This window comes from Bombina bombina, chromosome 1 (genome assembly GCF_027579735.1).
Source record: "Bombina bombina isolate aBomBom1 chromosome 1, aBomBom1.pri, whole genome shotgun sequence".
Lineage (NCBI taxonomy): Eukaryota > Metazoa > Chordata > Amphibia > Anura > Bombinatoridae > Bombina > Bombina bombina.
Genome location: NC_069499.1, coordinates 1,043,334,156 through 1,043,350,392, shown reverse-complemented (window position 1 = coordinate 1,043,350,392; position 16,237 = coordinate 1,043,334,156). Strand labels below are relative to the sequence as shown.

General features: G+C 36.9%; 2 protein-coding genes across 2 annotated transcripts in view; one reads left to right on the top strand and one right to left on the bottom strand.

Annotated features, from left to right (window-relative positions):
• The window catches only part of MMP24 (matrix metallopeptidase 24), a 520,603-nt gene extending 518,910 nt beyond the window's left edge, over nt 1-1,693 (bottom strand). Inside the window, exon 1 of the mRNA XM_053721040.1 lies at nt 1,439-1,693. The gene's annotated coding sequence lies outside the window, so the exon portion shown is untranslated. The remainder of the gene's footprint in view (nt 1-1,438) is intronic.
• LOC128662824 (protein MTSS 1) overlaps nt 1,676-16,237 on the top strand; it is a 734,156-nt gene continuing 719,594 nt past the window's right edge. The window contains exon 1 of the mRNA XM_053716804.1: nt 1,676-2,063. Coding sequence (XP_053572779.1) covers nt 1,992-2,063 — 72 coding nt within the window. The 5' untranslated portion in view covers nt 1,676-1,991. The remainder of the gene's footprint in view (nt 2,064-16,237) is intronic.

Sequence of the window (16,237 nt, the reverse complement as noted above, 5' to 3'; positions counted from 1 at the left end):
TAACATATTACTCAATATTTTTTGTTTATTAATGGATCTATCCAAAAGCAATTGAGATAAAAAATATTGATTATGAAACATTTCACGTTAAAATATTTTTTATCATTAAATAAACACTTGTGTTAAAATAATTTCTTTTAAATCTGTTAATTTTTCTTAAAAAGTAATAATTGCAAAATCTTATTGTATTATAATTTGATGTTTAATTTGATTTTTTTTTTAAATAATATTTATTGAACTTTTTAACAACTATGCTTTTACAAATGTCATTTTTGGAAAGTTGACTAGTTCATCAACATTTGGTAATTTTAATATGACAAGATTATATTAAGCTTTAAAAATAACAAGCATAAACTTGTTACACATTTCATTGTATGAGTGATCCCACAGGAAGAGATTTGCAATCTGCTTCTTTTTACAGACTTCAAATACAGTACTGTGTTACACAGCCACACAATGTGACGTTGCAACTATGCACTTTCCAACGACTAGACATTAAAGGGACAGTCAACCATAGAATTGTTATTGTTTTAAAAGATAATCCCTTTATTACCCATTCCCCAGTTTTGCATAACCAACACAGTTATATTAATGTACTTTTTACCTCTGTGATTACCTTGTATCTAGGAACCTTCTTCCAGCCCCCTGATCACATGATTGTGACTGTTTATTATCTATTGTCTTAAATTTAGCATTGTATTGTGCTAGATCTTAACCCTTTCGTGACAGGGTTAAAGTGCCTACATCGGAACACCTGTTCCGATGTAGACAAATTGAAACTACGCGATCGTGCATACGATCGCGAGATTTCAATTATTGGATCGTATCTGGGGGGCGTCCCTACAACCCTAGGAACGCCCTCCAGACCGCGATCAAGTCCTTGAAGCACAGAAGGCTTCAAGACAGCTGTTTGTTATGACGTTCTATTCCGTCATAACGGCTTTAAAGCCCAGTGTAAATATGACGGAATAGAACGGCATAACGGCGTTAAAAGGTTAAATAACTTTCTGTGCCTGAACACAGTGTTATCTATATAGCCCACGTGTACTTTCTGTCTCTTTGTGTTGAAAAGAGATTTAAAAAGCATGTGATAATAGGCAGCCCTCAAAGGCTTAGAAATTAGCATATGAGCCTACCTATGTTTAGTTTAAACTAAGAATACCAAGAGAAAAAAAGCAAATTTGATGATAAAAGTAAATTGGAAAGTTGATTAAAATTAAAAGTCCTATCTGAATAATGAAAGTTTAATTTATACTTGACTGTCCCTTTAAAACCTTAGTCTACTGAAACCCATTGCTAGTGCACTTTACCCTCAGTAGGCGGCGTCTAAATGAATAGTCGGGAGCATGCTGCTGCTCCCTAGTCCCTTAGCTGACGTTTATACCTGACCAGCCCAAATTATCAAAGGGAGATAGCTGGAGAGAAAGGGTTGGCTCACCTGCTTCCCAACATGGCTACGTCATTGTCACGCCCTCAAGTTTGGAAAATGTTCCCAGTCCCACTGTTGATTAGCCGTATTTATTTTGTTGCGCCGTGTACCTGTCCCTTATCATCGCAGCAGACTATCTGCAATTAGAATTGCATTACCACTGAATAAAATGCTTCAGGTTTATCTAAAGTGGCCTTTTGTAACGTGGAGGAGTGACTAATAGGTTGGCCTCGTGTAATAAACTGCCCCTTTCACCTTCTAGACCGAGAGTAATAGGCGGAGTGTCACACGGGAGGGCGGTGTTTGTCTCCGCTGGCAACGTTAGTTGCCGACAGGGGGCACTGAATTGTTGCGTAAGTTGCGTATTCACGAAGTCACGGCCTGCCCCTCTCTTCACAGATTCAGCGGCATGAGCGTAACTATACACTGAATGTGCTTCTCTCGCGGGGTTTGCTTGTATTATTATTATTATTCTCACCCTGCGCTTACGCCGTCGTGCTGGTCCTGAGCTATTTTAACAGCTGACGAACGGGGGGCTTCATAGCCCTGGGGAGGATTAAAAATGGATGCGGGTATGGAGAAAGAATGCAGCGCTCTTGGAGGGCTTTTCCAAACCATTATGAATGATATGAAGGTGAGTGACTGCTGTTTTAGTTTGTCCTGGTAGTTGGAAATGGATATGTGCAAGGCGTGTCCTGGGAAACTTCTCACTGTATGCTGTACAATAACAAAGGAGAGTTTACAATAGGGTTCACAAATGGTGGCTGCAGCCAGTGCTTCTGTTTGTGCACTGACTTCAATCTGTGTTATTTAGTCCTGAGTGAGGTCTGTGATTGAATTCGGGGTTTGTGTGGTTTGTTACACTACTAGGTACTTCACCTCTATGATTCCTTTTTATATGGTCATTTATCTGTTAGCTTTTACAGAGGGCAGTGAATGGGTTAAATTAAAAATGCAGGGGAAAAACTTTTTTTGTGGAATGCTTATTATACTTACCACTTCTGAGAAGTTCTGAATAATGCAACCTTTCCATAATTCGTTTACCTCTAGCTGTTTTATGACTTCAAAATACATTTTTTTTTGCTGGGATTTCATGAAAGCTTCCAAAAAATCCATAACTTTTTATCAAGCTCTTTAAATTCCTCAAGTGTCAAAATAGAATACATTACTTTTTCTCCACAGTCACAAAACTCCACATTACAAACCAACTGTATAGCGATAGTTACTGCTTTTTTTTGTTTAGTGTACACAGATTATAATGATAATGTGGAACATTTAGGGTTGTTATGAAGCAGTTACCCCAAAGCTACTGTATTGTTGACAAATCACTCTTATTTTACAGCAAGGGGGCTTATTTTTTTAACCTCTTAAGGACATATGACATAATTTTTCCGTCATAAAACAATTGAGCAAACTGAAAGCTGTGTCCTTAAAGGGTTAAACTATAAATTGGGACAGTTTTGCATTTAAACAAGTTAGTTTCAATATGCCTGACAATGCCATAGCTAATCGTAATCCATTTATTGCAGTGAATATATGATGAAGGTCTTGTGGATAATTGCTTTTATATCCTGTTTAATGTCCTCATGCAGTGTGTCATTAGGTTGTTGTGACCCTTTTCATTTTATTCATTTTTAAAGAGTTAATGTAGGATATGGTTGTTTTCTCATAGCTTGTTGGAAAAACATTTTTTTTAAGCTAGCTAACCCTGAGCTGCCCTGTTTTATGTTTGTCTCTTATGTTTGCTGGACAGTTTAGTTGCAAGGGTATAATCCTGTAATGCAGTGGAACACACATGACCTTCTAAAATAAATGGTTTGTAGTTTAAAAAAAACTCCACATTGTCTTATGGTGTTCAATACAAACAATAGATCTAATTTAGTCCTCATTATATTGTGATGTTCCAACATTTTCTCTAGAGCTTTGCTGCTTTCAGTAGTCCTTTATGTTATAGGATGTTGTAGGTAAGTTTATAAATTCATAAAGGGAATACAATAACTTCTAAAATATGATAGAAATATTTTTTATTTTTATTGCAAGCTTCATTGACAGTGGGGGGGGAAAAAAGAACAAATATTTTGCTTTATATAACCTTGCAAATGTTCAGCCTATATTAGCTTGAATATTGTGTATACAGGTTAGTAATGAACAGATTTCACTGTCACAGATTTAAAAAAGAAAAAAGCTGAAACGGCAGCAGACATAAGAGAAAGGTGTAGAACAGCTGCTTTAGTAGTTATGCCATTTGCTCTCTCAAAAACATGCAACCGACTATTCTATTCTGTCAAACTTGATGAAGTTTATAAAGATAAAACATGTTTGACACACATACACTGTTCTCCTCTGGACCCATTTAAAGAGTCAGTAAACCTCAAAAATGTTAAATAATTCTGCACATAGTGCACAATTATATAACATTATATTAGACTTATCTTTATAAAACCTAATATTCCCTTAGATTTTTTTTAAAAAAAGGACAGTTTTCAGACCCGCTCTCTGCGCTCTCCTGAGCGGGTCTGTTTTTTTCACACAGCGCATCGGGTCAGCTGTATAGTCACAGCCCAGGCCGACCGCGCCATTATACTCAGTGCAGCTCGCTCCTGCTCTGTCTGACAGCAGGAGCGAGCTGCACTGAGTATAATGGCGCGGTCGGGCTGTGACTATACAGCTGGCCCGATGCGCTGTGTGGAAAAAAACAGACCCGCTCAGAAGAGCACAGAGAGCGGGTCTGAAAACTGTCCTTTTTTTAAAAAAAAATCAAAGCGATTATTAGGTTTTATAAAGATAAGGCTAATATAATTCTGCACTATGTGCAGAATTATATAACATTATTTTTGAGGTTTACTGTCCCTTTAAGTCAAAATTAAACTTTCATGATTCAGATAGAGTTTAATTTTTAAACAACTTTCCTATTTACTTCCATTAACAAAATATGCAGTCTTTTTATATTGACACTTTTGAGTCACCAGCTTCTACTGAGTATGTGCATGAATTCACAGAATATATGTATATGCATTTGTGATTGGCTGATGGCTATCACATGATACAGGAGGAGCGGAAAAGATATAACTTGAAATTTTCAGAAAACAATCTACTACTCATTTGAAGTTTAAACTAAGTGCTATTGCATTGTCTTGTTATCATGCCTTTGTTGATCATGCAAATCTACTGTATTTACTGGTCCTTTAAAGGGAAAAGAGAGTCAAAATTAAACGTGCATAATTAAGAGCATGTAATTTTAAGACACTTTTAAATTCACTGCTAATTTCAAATGTGCTTAGTTCTTTTGGAATCCCTTGTTGAAAAAGAATACGCACATATCCTACACTAGTGGGAGATAGTTGCTGACTGGTGCCTGCACACATTTCTCTCTTGTTATTAGCTAACTAGATTAGTTAATTTTACTGCCTGTAGTGCAATGCTGTTTCTACAGCAAAGGATAACAAGGTAATGAAGCAAATTTTATAATAGAAGCAAATTTGTGGTTAACCAAGCTTTATAAATAACTGAAAATGGTGTTATATTGCAAACTATTACTCTACCTCCACCCAAATACGTCATAATGCCACCCTACTGGCAACATTTTTTGTGTGGAGAACACACACGTATATGTATATATATATATATATATATATATATATATATATATATATATATATATATATATATATATATATATATATATATATATATATATATATATATATATATATATATATATATATATATATATATATATATATATATATATATATATATATATATATATATATATATATACACACACAGGGAGTGCAGAATTATTAGGCAAGTTGTATTTTTGAGGATTAATTTTATTATTGAACAACAACCATGTTCTCAATGAACCCAAGAAACTCATTAATATCAAAGCTGAATATTTTTGGAAGTAGTTTTTAGTTTGTTTTTAGTTTTAGCTATTTTAGGGGGATATCTGTGTGTGCAGGTGACTATTACTGTGCATAATTATTAGGCAACTTAACAAAAAACAAATATATACCCATTTCAATTATTTATTTTTACCAGTGAAACCATAACATCTCAACATTAACAAATATACATTTCTGACATTCAAAAACAAAACAAAAACAAATCAGTGACCAATATAGCCACCTTTCTTTGCAAGGACACTCAAAAGCCTGCCATCCATGGATTCTGTCAGTGTTTTGATCTGTTCACCATCAACATTGCGTGCAGCAGCAACCACAGCCTCCCAGACACTGTTCAGAGAGGTGTACTGTTTTCCCTCCTTGTAAATCTCACATTTGATGATGGACCACAGGTTCTCAATAGGGTTCAGATCAGGTGAACAAGGAGGCCATGTCATTAGATTTTCTTCTTTTATACCCTTTCTTGCCAGCCACGCTGTGGAGTACTTGGACGCGTGTGATGGAGCATTGTCCTGCATGAAAATCATGTTTTTCTTGAAGGATGCAGACTTCTTCCTGTACCACTGCTTGAAGAAGGTGTCTTCCAGAAACTGGCAGTAGGACTGGGAGTTGAGCTTGACTCCATCCTCAACCCGAAAAGGCCCCACAAGCTCATCTTTGATGATACCAGCCCAAACCAGTACTCCACCTCCACCTTGCTGGCGTCTGAGTCGGACTGGAGCTCTCTGCCCTTTACCAATCCAGCCACGGGCCCATCCATCTGGCCCATCAAGACTTACTCTCATTTCATCAGTCCATAAAACCTTAGAAAAATCAGTCTTGAGATATTTCTTGGCCCAGTCTTGACGTTTCAGCTTGTGTGTCTTGTTCAGTGGTGGTCGTCTTTCAGCCTTTCTTACCTTGGCCATGTCTCTGAGTATTGCACACCTTGTGCTTTTGGGCACTCCAGTGATGTTGCAGCTCTGAAATATGGCCAAACTGGTGGCAATTGGCATCTTGGCAGCTGCACGCTTGACTTTTCTCAGTTCATGGGCAGTTATTTTGCGCCTTGGTTTTTCCACACGCTTCTTGCGACCCTGTTGACTATTTTGAATGAAACGCTTGATTGTTCGATGATCACGCTTCAGAAGCTTTGCAATTTTAAGAGTGCTGCATCCCTCTGCAAGATATCTCACTATTTTTGACTTTTCTGAGCCTGTCAAGTCCTTCTTTTGACCCATTTTGCCAAAGGAAAGGAAGTTGCCTAATAATTATGCACACCTGATATAGGGTGTTGATGTCATTAGACCACACCCCTTCTCATTACAGAGATGCACATCACCTAATATGCTTAATTGGTAGTAGGCTTTCGAGCCTATACAGCTTGGAGTAAGACAAAATGCATAAAGAGGATGATGTGGTCAAAATACTCATTTGCCTAATAATTCTGCACTCCCTGTACATACCTTAATGGAATTGGGTATAATCCCTTGTAATACATGTCGTATGTGCTGACTTTGCTGAAGTGTTCAAAATTTATAGTGCTGTAAGAGTTCATGTACTTACATGTGTGATAAGAATAAAGGGATGTAAAGTTTTTAAAGAAAAATTGCCCCATGACTATATATATAATTCTGTACAACTATATACCATAAAAATAGTTTTCACTATTGGGGGACATGCCCAGTTCTGACATTTATTGCCTGATCTGAGTTTGTTTGCTGGACAGTGGCAGTATATAAGGTACTTTTACAGATCAAATCATTTTACAGTGATTAGTCAAAAATTGTATTGTTTTAGGACTTGACAAAAAAATGAAACCTTTTTCTACCTTTTAAGTGAGGTTTGTAAAGGGTGAGTGATCCTTTTGAAGATGTAAAATTAGATGATGACCATCTTCACTAAAGATTACATGCACAGTTCATGTATTTCAGCTGAGCCTTTTGAAGTGTGCCGGCAAGGTAAACACTTCTCGGGTGATCCCATTGAAGGTTGCTAAAGCAATCAGTGTCTCCTAAATTGTGAAAATGAGGGAAAGTTGAAAGGTTTGCTGATGTATCAGTTTGTCAGTTTAGCATTAGTAAGCTTTTTAGGGGAGGGATTTTTGAAGCAAGAGTCAAAAGGTTTTTCTTGAAATATTGTAGTATGGGATAGTTGCAACATTAGTTATTTAATCTTGTCCTTTTTTAATTTAGCATTTTAATGAATGTTCTGTTTGTATTTTAATCATTATATGAAAAAAACTTATTGAATTTCAACTATTTTACTTGAAAACTGTAACTGCAAACAAATTTTTTTTTTTAATTAAAACAATAGTCTAGTCAAAATGTAAACTTTCTTCATTCAGAGAGCATGTAATTTTAAGCAACTTTCTAATTTACTGCTATTATCAAAAAAACTTGCATGCAAAGTATTGCTGGAAATATATCATGAATATACCGAAAAGGACAGAATTTTGTGTAAACCAACTACATTGTATCTGTGGGAAAAAAACACTGAAGGCAAGATAAGACTGATTTATTGGCTGATAAGATCCAAGGTTTATGGGTCAAATACTTGCAGTCTATTAAAGCATTCTCAGTTTTGGATTTAAAGGGTTAATATATTAAACCTGTTAATACAAATTTATATTTATAAAACAGATCACATGTTTTTTAAAAGAAAAAAATGTGAATATGCATTAGAAAATAATTGCTCTTGACATGAGTCTGGACTGTTGATTATCATAATGCTCTTCATGGCATTAATGTTTGTCTCAGTTTAAATAAAAAATAAATAAATATATATATATATATAAAATTTTTAACCCCCCCAATACTTTGACTTGTTTCAGATGTTACAAAATAAGCATGAAAACTTGTTAGTCTAGTTTCCTCCACATGATTCAGACCCTCTGGGCAAAATGAGAGAGATGAGCACTCCAGACTGAGGGCTTGTCAGTAGTTCTTTTAAAGGGACAGTATACTGTAAAATAGTTTTTTCCTTTTAATGTGTTTACAATTGCTTTTTTTACCAACTGCTGAGTAAAAATGTATGGAAAATTAGCTTTTTAAGGTTTATTTGTGTATATTAAAGCTCTTATTTTGTGTTTTGAAGCCACAGCCTAATAAAATGGGTTGAGCTTGTAGGTATAATCAGATCTCATTACTGTATCACATTGTGTACATATACCTGCTTCTTTATCTTATATCTGTCCTTAAAACAATCACCAGTACTTGGAGAGAACAATGGAAAATCAACATTTTATTACCTTATCTCTGCTATATCCCACTGGGAGTGTAATGTCTTCTGCTGGCTGTGTTTACAAAGCTTATCTATAGCTTGGACCTGCGGCCACAAACCTTCAGAATAGGTGTGGATACTGCATGCTAAATCAACTATTTCAAATGCCAATATAAGGGTAAAGGAGCTACCTGTAAACAATGTAATAAACTCCAGCAGGTTAAGTGGATCATTGGGAACAAATTAAAGGGGAGAAATATTTTGAGTAAACTGTCCTTTTAACTTTCTATCCCCCCCCCCCCTCCCCTGTTTTCTCCACTGCTCCAGAGTCTAATGGCATCCTGCTTTTTTCTTTTTCTTATCGGTTATTTGTAGAGCGCTAACAGATTCCGCAGCGCTAAGCCAATGCTTGGCATTGTACATGCTGATGTGAAGCTTGTGTACAGCTGCTCGGTCATGGAAACCTATTTCATGTAGCTCCTGACACACAGTTGGTGTGCTGATAGTTGCTTCCAGAGGTAGTTTGGAACTCTGTAGTCAGGAGATACTTCAGCACTCAATGGCCCCACTCTGTAGGTTTGCGCGGTCTAGCATTCCATGCCTGGGTTATTGTTTCTTCTAGACGTTACCGCTTCACAATAATAGCACTTACATTTGACTGTGGCAGATCTAGTATGGCAGAAATTTCGGAAACTGCCCTGTGTCAAATGTGGCATCCTATAACAGCGCCGTGTTTAAATTCACTAAGCTCTACAGTATCAGCCATTGTACTGTCAGTGCTTGTCTGTCTATGAAGATTTCATAGCTATGTGCTGGATTGTATGCACCTGTTGGCAATGGATGTGTCTCAAATACCTGAACTCCATAATTAGTAGGGGTGTCCACATACACATATAGGGTACGGGTGTGCATGACTAATATTTTTACTATTGACTAGTTGACAGCTGTTGCTGTCGACCAGTTGACCCCACCCCCTCTTGCCAGAAAATAATAGGTATTAAATGCATAATATTTTTAATGTTTTAGGTAAAAAATTAGTCTAGATCTAATTTTACTCAACAGAGATTCAGATTCATGCGAGTTACGGTGTTTTGCCTCTGTAGGGCAGAGGAGCTGCAAGCATGTCACGTCGTAAGTATTTATTCCAAGTTTTTCTATCAATTACAATTGCAAATTACCTGTAAACGTAAAAAAACCTTGTATTGTCTCCCATGAATTGGCGCATAAATATATAAACGTCATGAATAGCCTTACTATAGATAATGTCTTTGTCCGACTATGCCAGGAAATAAATGTTTCCTGGCCATAACAACAAAATACATTAGACCATTTATTAACCAGTCCGTTTTTTTATTTACAGCACGTAAAACTACTCAAACAAAGCTACACTCGATACTTAGACTACCAATCTTACAGTAAGCCTACACTCTGCGTAAACTCGCACTAACCTTTGTGTGTTAAAAGTTCCAGTGAATAAAAACCTAGGCATGAATCAGTATAAATAAATGAACAAAAAACAATCTGCAAAGTGCATCCATGCAAGTTTTAAAAAAAATCAACTATTGGCAATGTCCATATTTTAATTAATTGTTCTTGTTAAGAAAAATGAGCATGTCCACATGTAGAGTAGACCATTACGTAGTCTGCTGACTATCAGGCACGCAGCTGAGAGAACTTGTCCAGCCGGTACAGATGTTGCTGGGATGCACAGGTATGCTTTCGCTAGCCGTGATAATTTCCTGTACTTGCATTCACTTGCCTTCCACCATGCCAGAGGGTCTTCAAATGGAGGAATGTGGTTGCACTCATCTTGCATGTATTTGTCCAGCTCGGTTTGCAGAGACATCGCGTCCTCTGTGTAGTAGTCATCTCCAAATAATGTTGCCATAGCAGTAACAGTGTGACATTACTTTTCAGGTGGTCTGCTTGCCACTGTACTTGGTTCATTTTCCAAGCAGGACTTTTTGTTGAAGATGCCATTTTTTTTCCGGTTAGCAAAATGTGTTTCATCTATGAAATAACACGTCATGACTGCCGCCAAGTGAGACAATCGGTAGTAGGCTACGGGCTGTTTTTGACTGTCAAAATATAGCGTAATTGAATATATAATTAATCGACTAATGCCGTACTAGTGGAAAAATGCAATACTAGTCTGTCTCAGCCCTAATATAGGGCTCTATTTATCAAGCTCTTTGTCTCCCTATGACTGCAGGTTCTCACAAGCAAACCTGCAGTCACAATTTATCAAGTGCTCCCCTAACCTCTTCTCCACCTCTTAGGTGGAGAATTTCAGTCTCCCCGGTCTCATCTGACCAGCACGTGATTGGCTGTGCACTGTCAGGGAGCGGGATTGTATGCAAGCGCAAAATAGCAATGTTGAATTCCGCCAGTGGGTAGCTGCCTGCCAGAGGCGAGTTGGATTGGACAGGAGAGAATATGTACGCCCCTGTCCGCCCTTGCTTGATAAATCTAGCCCATAGTGTATTTAAAATAAGTAAATCACTCCCTCCTTCAAAAGAATGTTCTTATGCCACTATAAATATCTGATAATTGTCTTCAGATTAGCCAGAATGTCCTTCAGATTTTTTAATTTTTTTTTTTTTTTTTTTTTTGGGAGTAGAATCTCACAGGGGAGGGGGTGAATCTCAAGCAGCTTTCGGGATACTTGTACGAGCATACCTGATAAAAGGGGCATAAAACATCTTGTAATTACAAGAGTTTTGTGTAGTTTATCAATAAATGAACATACAGGCCAGGGTAGTTTAAGCATTTCAATTAATGCATGTAAAATAAATGTTTTAAAAGTGTTGAAAAAAAATAAAAGAAATGTTTTGTAGGGCTTAGAATACATCTCTTGAATGTTGAATCTTCTTTGATGTTGCTAATTTGAAAAAGAAAATGTAAACAAGCTCCTGCATTTATCAACCAATCGCTGTACAGAATGTAGGAACCTATGGGTGCTGAATTTCACAGAATTCACTCCTCCACGGTTTCTGGGGGGGGGGAGTGGGAACACTGTAATTTTCAAAGTTAAATGACAGAAAAAGCAATCAAAACAAGTGTTTTTTTTTTTTTTTTTTTTTTTTTTAACTTTATGCAGTTAAACGTTTTGACAGGGAACAACATTTTGAGGTAAATTACTCTTTTAGATTATTTTTTTGTAGGCCCCTGACAGTTCCACAAAGAGACTTATGGGAACATTTATTAACCCTTACCCCTATCAGACGTAAATATGTCATACGGTACAAACCCCAGCATACCGCATAATGTAGCTCTATGTCCGACATGTTGAAAGCCCAAGAAGTCTCAGTTGTTAAGTGACAACTGAGACTTGCTTTTTGTGGGCTTCGAGCATCTGCCCTCATATGGTATTTGAGCATGATCAGTGCTCCATTGCCACATCTATACAGACAGTGACACTGTAACTATCATCTGTTGGTTCCGGTGGGAGCTGTAGGACGGGGTGTGGATGGGCAGCCCATTGAGGAAGGGAGAAACTAAGTTTTGAAGGGACAGGTCGCTATATTACAGGAAAAAGGGGAAATCAGGGGGAGGCCTACATAAAGATCACAGAGAGAAGTGGGGAGGCTCTTAAAATACAGAAAAAATTAAATAAAAAAAAAAAATATATATATATATATATATATATATATATATATTTTTTTTTTTTTATTTAGGTATTGGCAGACAGCTGCCAGTACCTAAGATGGCTGCTACTAGTGTAAAGGGGGATGTTTGGAAGGGATCAGGTAGGTATTGGGGAGATGGGAGGGTAATACCTGCTTCAGGGTTTCACACATTTCCCCAAAATCTAGAAATCTTAAATGCTTTGTTTGGCCACATAGTAAATGTTATATTTGTATGTATGCATATATATGTATATACAGTTAAGGCCAAAAATATTGGCACCCTAATATTTCTGTCAGGTAATGCGCCAGTTTGCCCAGAAAATTGTTGCAATTACAAATGTTTAGGCATTCTCATGTTTATTTTGCTTGTATTGGTATAATACAAAAAGTTGGAGGGGAAAAAAGCCAAATCTGACACATTCCACACAAAACTCCAAAAAAGGACTGGATTAAATTATTGGCACCCTCAATTTCATTTTTGGTAGCACACCCCTTGGAAAAAATAACTGAAATCAATCACTTCCTGTAATCATCAATGAGTTTATTACACATCTCTATTGGAATTTTGGACCACTCTTCTTTTGCCAACTGCTCCAGGTCTCTCAGATTGGAAGGGTTCCTTTTCCCAACTGTTGTTTTGAGATCTCTCCACAGGTGCTTTATGGGATTGAGATCTGGACTCATTGCTGGCCAGTTCAGTACTCTCCAGTGCTTTGTCTTAAACCATTTCTGGGTGCTTTTTGATGTGTGCTTTGGGTCATTGTCCTGCTCGTATGGAGACCCAACTTTATGACACAGGGCCCTACATTGCACCACAAAATTCTTTGGTATTCATGCAATAGTGCAATAATTGCTCTCACAGGAGAGCATTTTCTTTTTATCAGGAAATTGTATACACATTATACCAGTGCTTGACAAATATGTTAAAAAATTAGGAGCCAATAAGAATATTTAGGAGCCAGACATATTTTTTAGGAGCCAGACAGTTGGATTTGTATATAGATATATGGAGAATAACCCAAAAAGTTAGGAGCCAGGGGTAAAATTCTAGGAGCCAGTGGCTCCCAGGCTCCTGGGTTTGTCGAGCCCTGCATTATACAGAAAATAATTTTTATATTTCCACAGCCATTGAATATTTCACTAAAAGATTTTCTCTGATTGCAAAGAATGTTTACTTTTGACAAGTTTCAGCTGCTAGGAGCACAATATCTCAACTGACAAAAGTAATTTAATGAAACTCTTTAATGTTTGCAACAAACTTTCAATTTAGTGATAAAAATCTGCACCAAGGATAACTGTGAAGTGTTGTGAAGGTGTCTGGTTGCTTTGAACAAACTCTAATATCTGATCTTACAGTCAGTTTATAAACTAGCCCATTTGTGACCTCTGTGCAGTCTTTGTATTTTCTGTCTCAGATTTATACATTTCAAAATGTGGGTTCTAAATATATTGTGTAGAAGATGTGGATGTGTAAATCTCAATTCCATATCTATTACATTTATAAGAAGACTTGACCATTTGTTGTTTTTAAATGGACATTAAATAATTTGATATTATAATATAAAATGTTTAATTATGTATAGTTAAAGGACCACTCAATGCAGTAGAAGTGCATAATAAAAAGACAATGATTTAACACCTACTCTGAATTTCAAATAAGCAGTTGGATTTTGTTCCCCATAAAGTTTGAATATAATAAAACTGCAAAATTTGATAATGCAAGTAAATTGGAAAGTGTCTTAAAACTGCATGCTCTTTCTGAATCATAAAAGTTTTTTATTTTGACTTAAGTGTCCCTTTAAAAAACAACAACTTTGTTTTAGGTTAGTTTTATTTAGTTTTGTTACAACTCATTAAATATCTGTTAATCTTTAGTGAGAGAAGATCTATAAGTGTTAAGTAGAAGCATACTAGTGACATTAACCTCACACTAGAAACAGCGAGAAGGTATGGAGGTATTCATATATGGTCAATACTTTAAGATGTATATGGAATAATTGCCTTTATTTCTGATGTAATGAGAATGTAATTGATTTGCATTATATATGCAGGTGGCCCTCGTTTTACAACTGTTCAATTTACACAGTTTCAGAATAACAACCTTTTTTTCAAGTCATGTGACTGCTATTGAAAAGCATTGAGAAGCAGTGCATTTATTAAAATAGCCAGTAGGTGGAGCTGTCTGCTTGTGTTGCAGCAAAGTCAAGCAAGCTGAAATTAATCAGTTTAACCAAACCTGAGCTATCGAGCAGATTTCAAAGGAACAAGATCTTCCTGTCTATAAATCAGTCCAGATTGGAATGCATAGAAATGCAAGTGAAGTCTGTGTTGTGTGATTATTTTATTAGGTTTATAATACTGTTTAGCATTTAAAGTCTTAATTTCAAAGCTTTAAAAATAATGCATTAGGTGTTACTTATGACAATTTGGAGAGGGGCCTGGAACCTATCTCCCTCACTTCCCATTGACTTACATTATAAATTGGGTTACAATTTACAACGGTTTCGATTTACAACCATTCCTTCTGGAACCTAACCCCGGCGTAAACTGAGGGCTACCTGTACATTGCTAAAAATGTCAAAAATAATTTCAATCGAAAAACAAAACAACTTTCAGTATACCACCATTATTTGTTTGCCCTTTTTATGTAACTGAACTTTAAAGGGACATGATGCTCAAATATTGAAACACTTGAAAGTTATGCAGCATAAGTGTAAAAAGCTGATTAGAAAATATCACCTGAACATCTCTATGTAAAAAAGAAAAATATATTAAATCCTAAAAATGTCCTAAATATTTACACCCCATTGTAAAGGGCTTTAAGCAGCAAATCATTATGCCTCTTCCGGGACCTGCAAGGGAGTGAGCCTCATGCACATGTTATTTTCCTATTCAGTTTAAGGACGTTTACTATGAAATTTCATGAGTTAAAGTGATTGTCAATTCTAGTGTTCTAGTGATCGACCATTGGAACAAATAAAAGGAACTTTCATTCATGAAGTTATTTCATGCTGAAAGTTCCTTTATTTGTTTCAAGCGTTCACCACACTGAGCTGCTCAGGCAGACCACAGCAGAAAGCCGTTTTGCTAAGAGGTGACATTTCCACCTCTTAGCAAATAGCCATGCGGGAAATCCGGCACCAAGCCCACACGGCTATTGGCTAAGAGGTGAAAACGTTATATCTCAAGCAAAACATTGTTCTGCCGTGGGCTTCCTCCTGAGCAGCTCAGTGCAGTGAATGCTTGAAACAAATTAAGAAGCTTTCAGCATAAAGTATTTTATACTTCATGAATGAAAGTCCCCTTTATTTGTTCCAATGGTCAATGTGATAGTCAACTCTAGGATTGACTATCACTTTAAAGCGACAGTCAACCCAAAAATTACTGTAACTTATTTATATTAGTTAATTAACGATCTTTACAGTAAACTGTAGCCCAATTTTCATCTAAATAAACTTTGGCAGAAAATACACTTACTAGATCTCATCTGGCCGATTTTGAAATGGCCGTCTGACCCCTTTTTCTCTGACGTCTCCCAAAAGCTCTCACTAGTACAGGATCCTTTCCTCTCGTCCCTGTGCGCTCCTGTGTCTCTCTTCATTCAGTGAGACACTCATATGGCAATTTCAGCTCTCTAGCTGTTCATACCCGGCACTCACTGCCTCTCATCCATGCTGTGTTACAGAGAATGAGAGGCAGTGAGTGCCGGGCAGGCGGCAATGTGATGTGGGTCTGTGCCCTATAATTGTGTATGACTGTAATAGACAGATTAACATCGGCATATTATCTGAGTGATTACTAGCACTGAACAGATATGTAGAGCATTCACTTGCCGGTGGGCTTGGAGGCCAATAAGCTTCTGAACTATGTCCAATGAAAATCACAGAAGACATGAACCTAATGAGAGTGTTGCAGGAGAGAACCCAGAGTCTGTCAGTGCACTCTGCACAGGGATTGTAGCTCTCTGCAATTACTATTATATCCGTTTGAAAAAGGAGCGGCGCCTCAGAGAGCTTGAGAGAAAGAGGCTGCTTCTTTTCCATCGTACTAGAACACAGGAGAGACTGCAG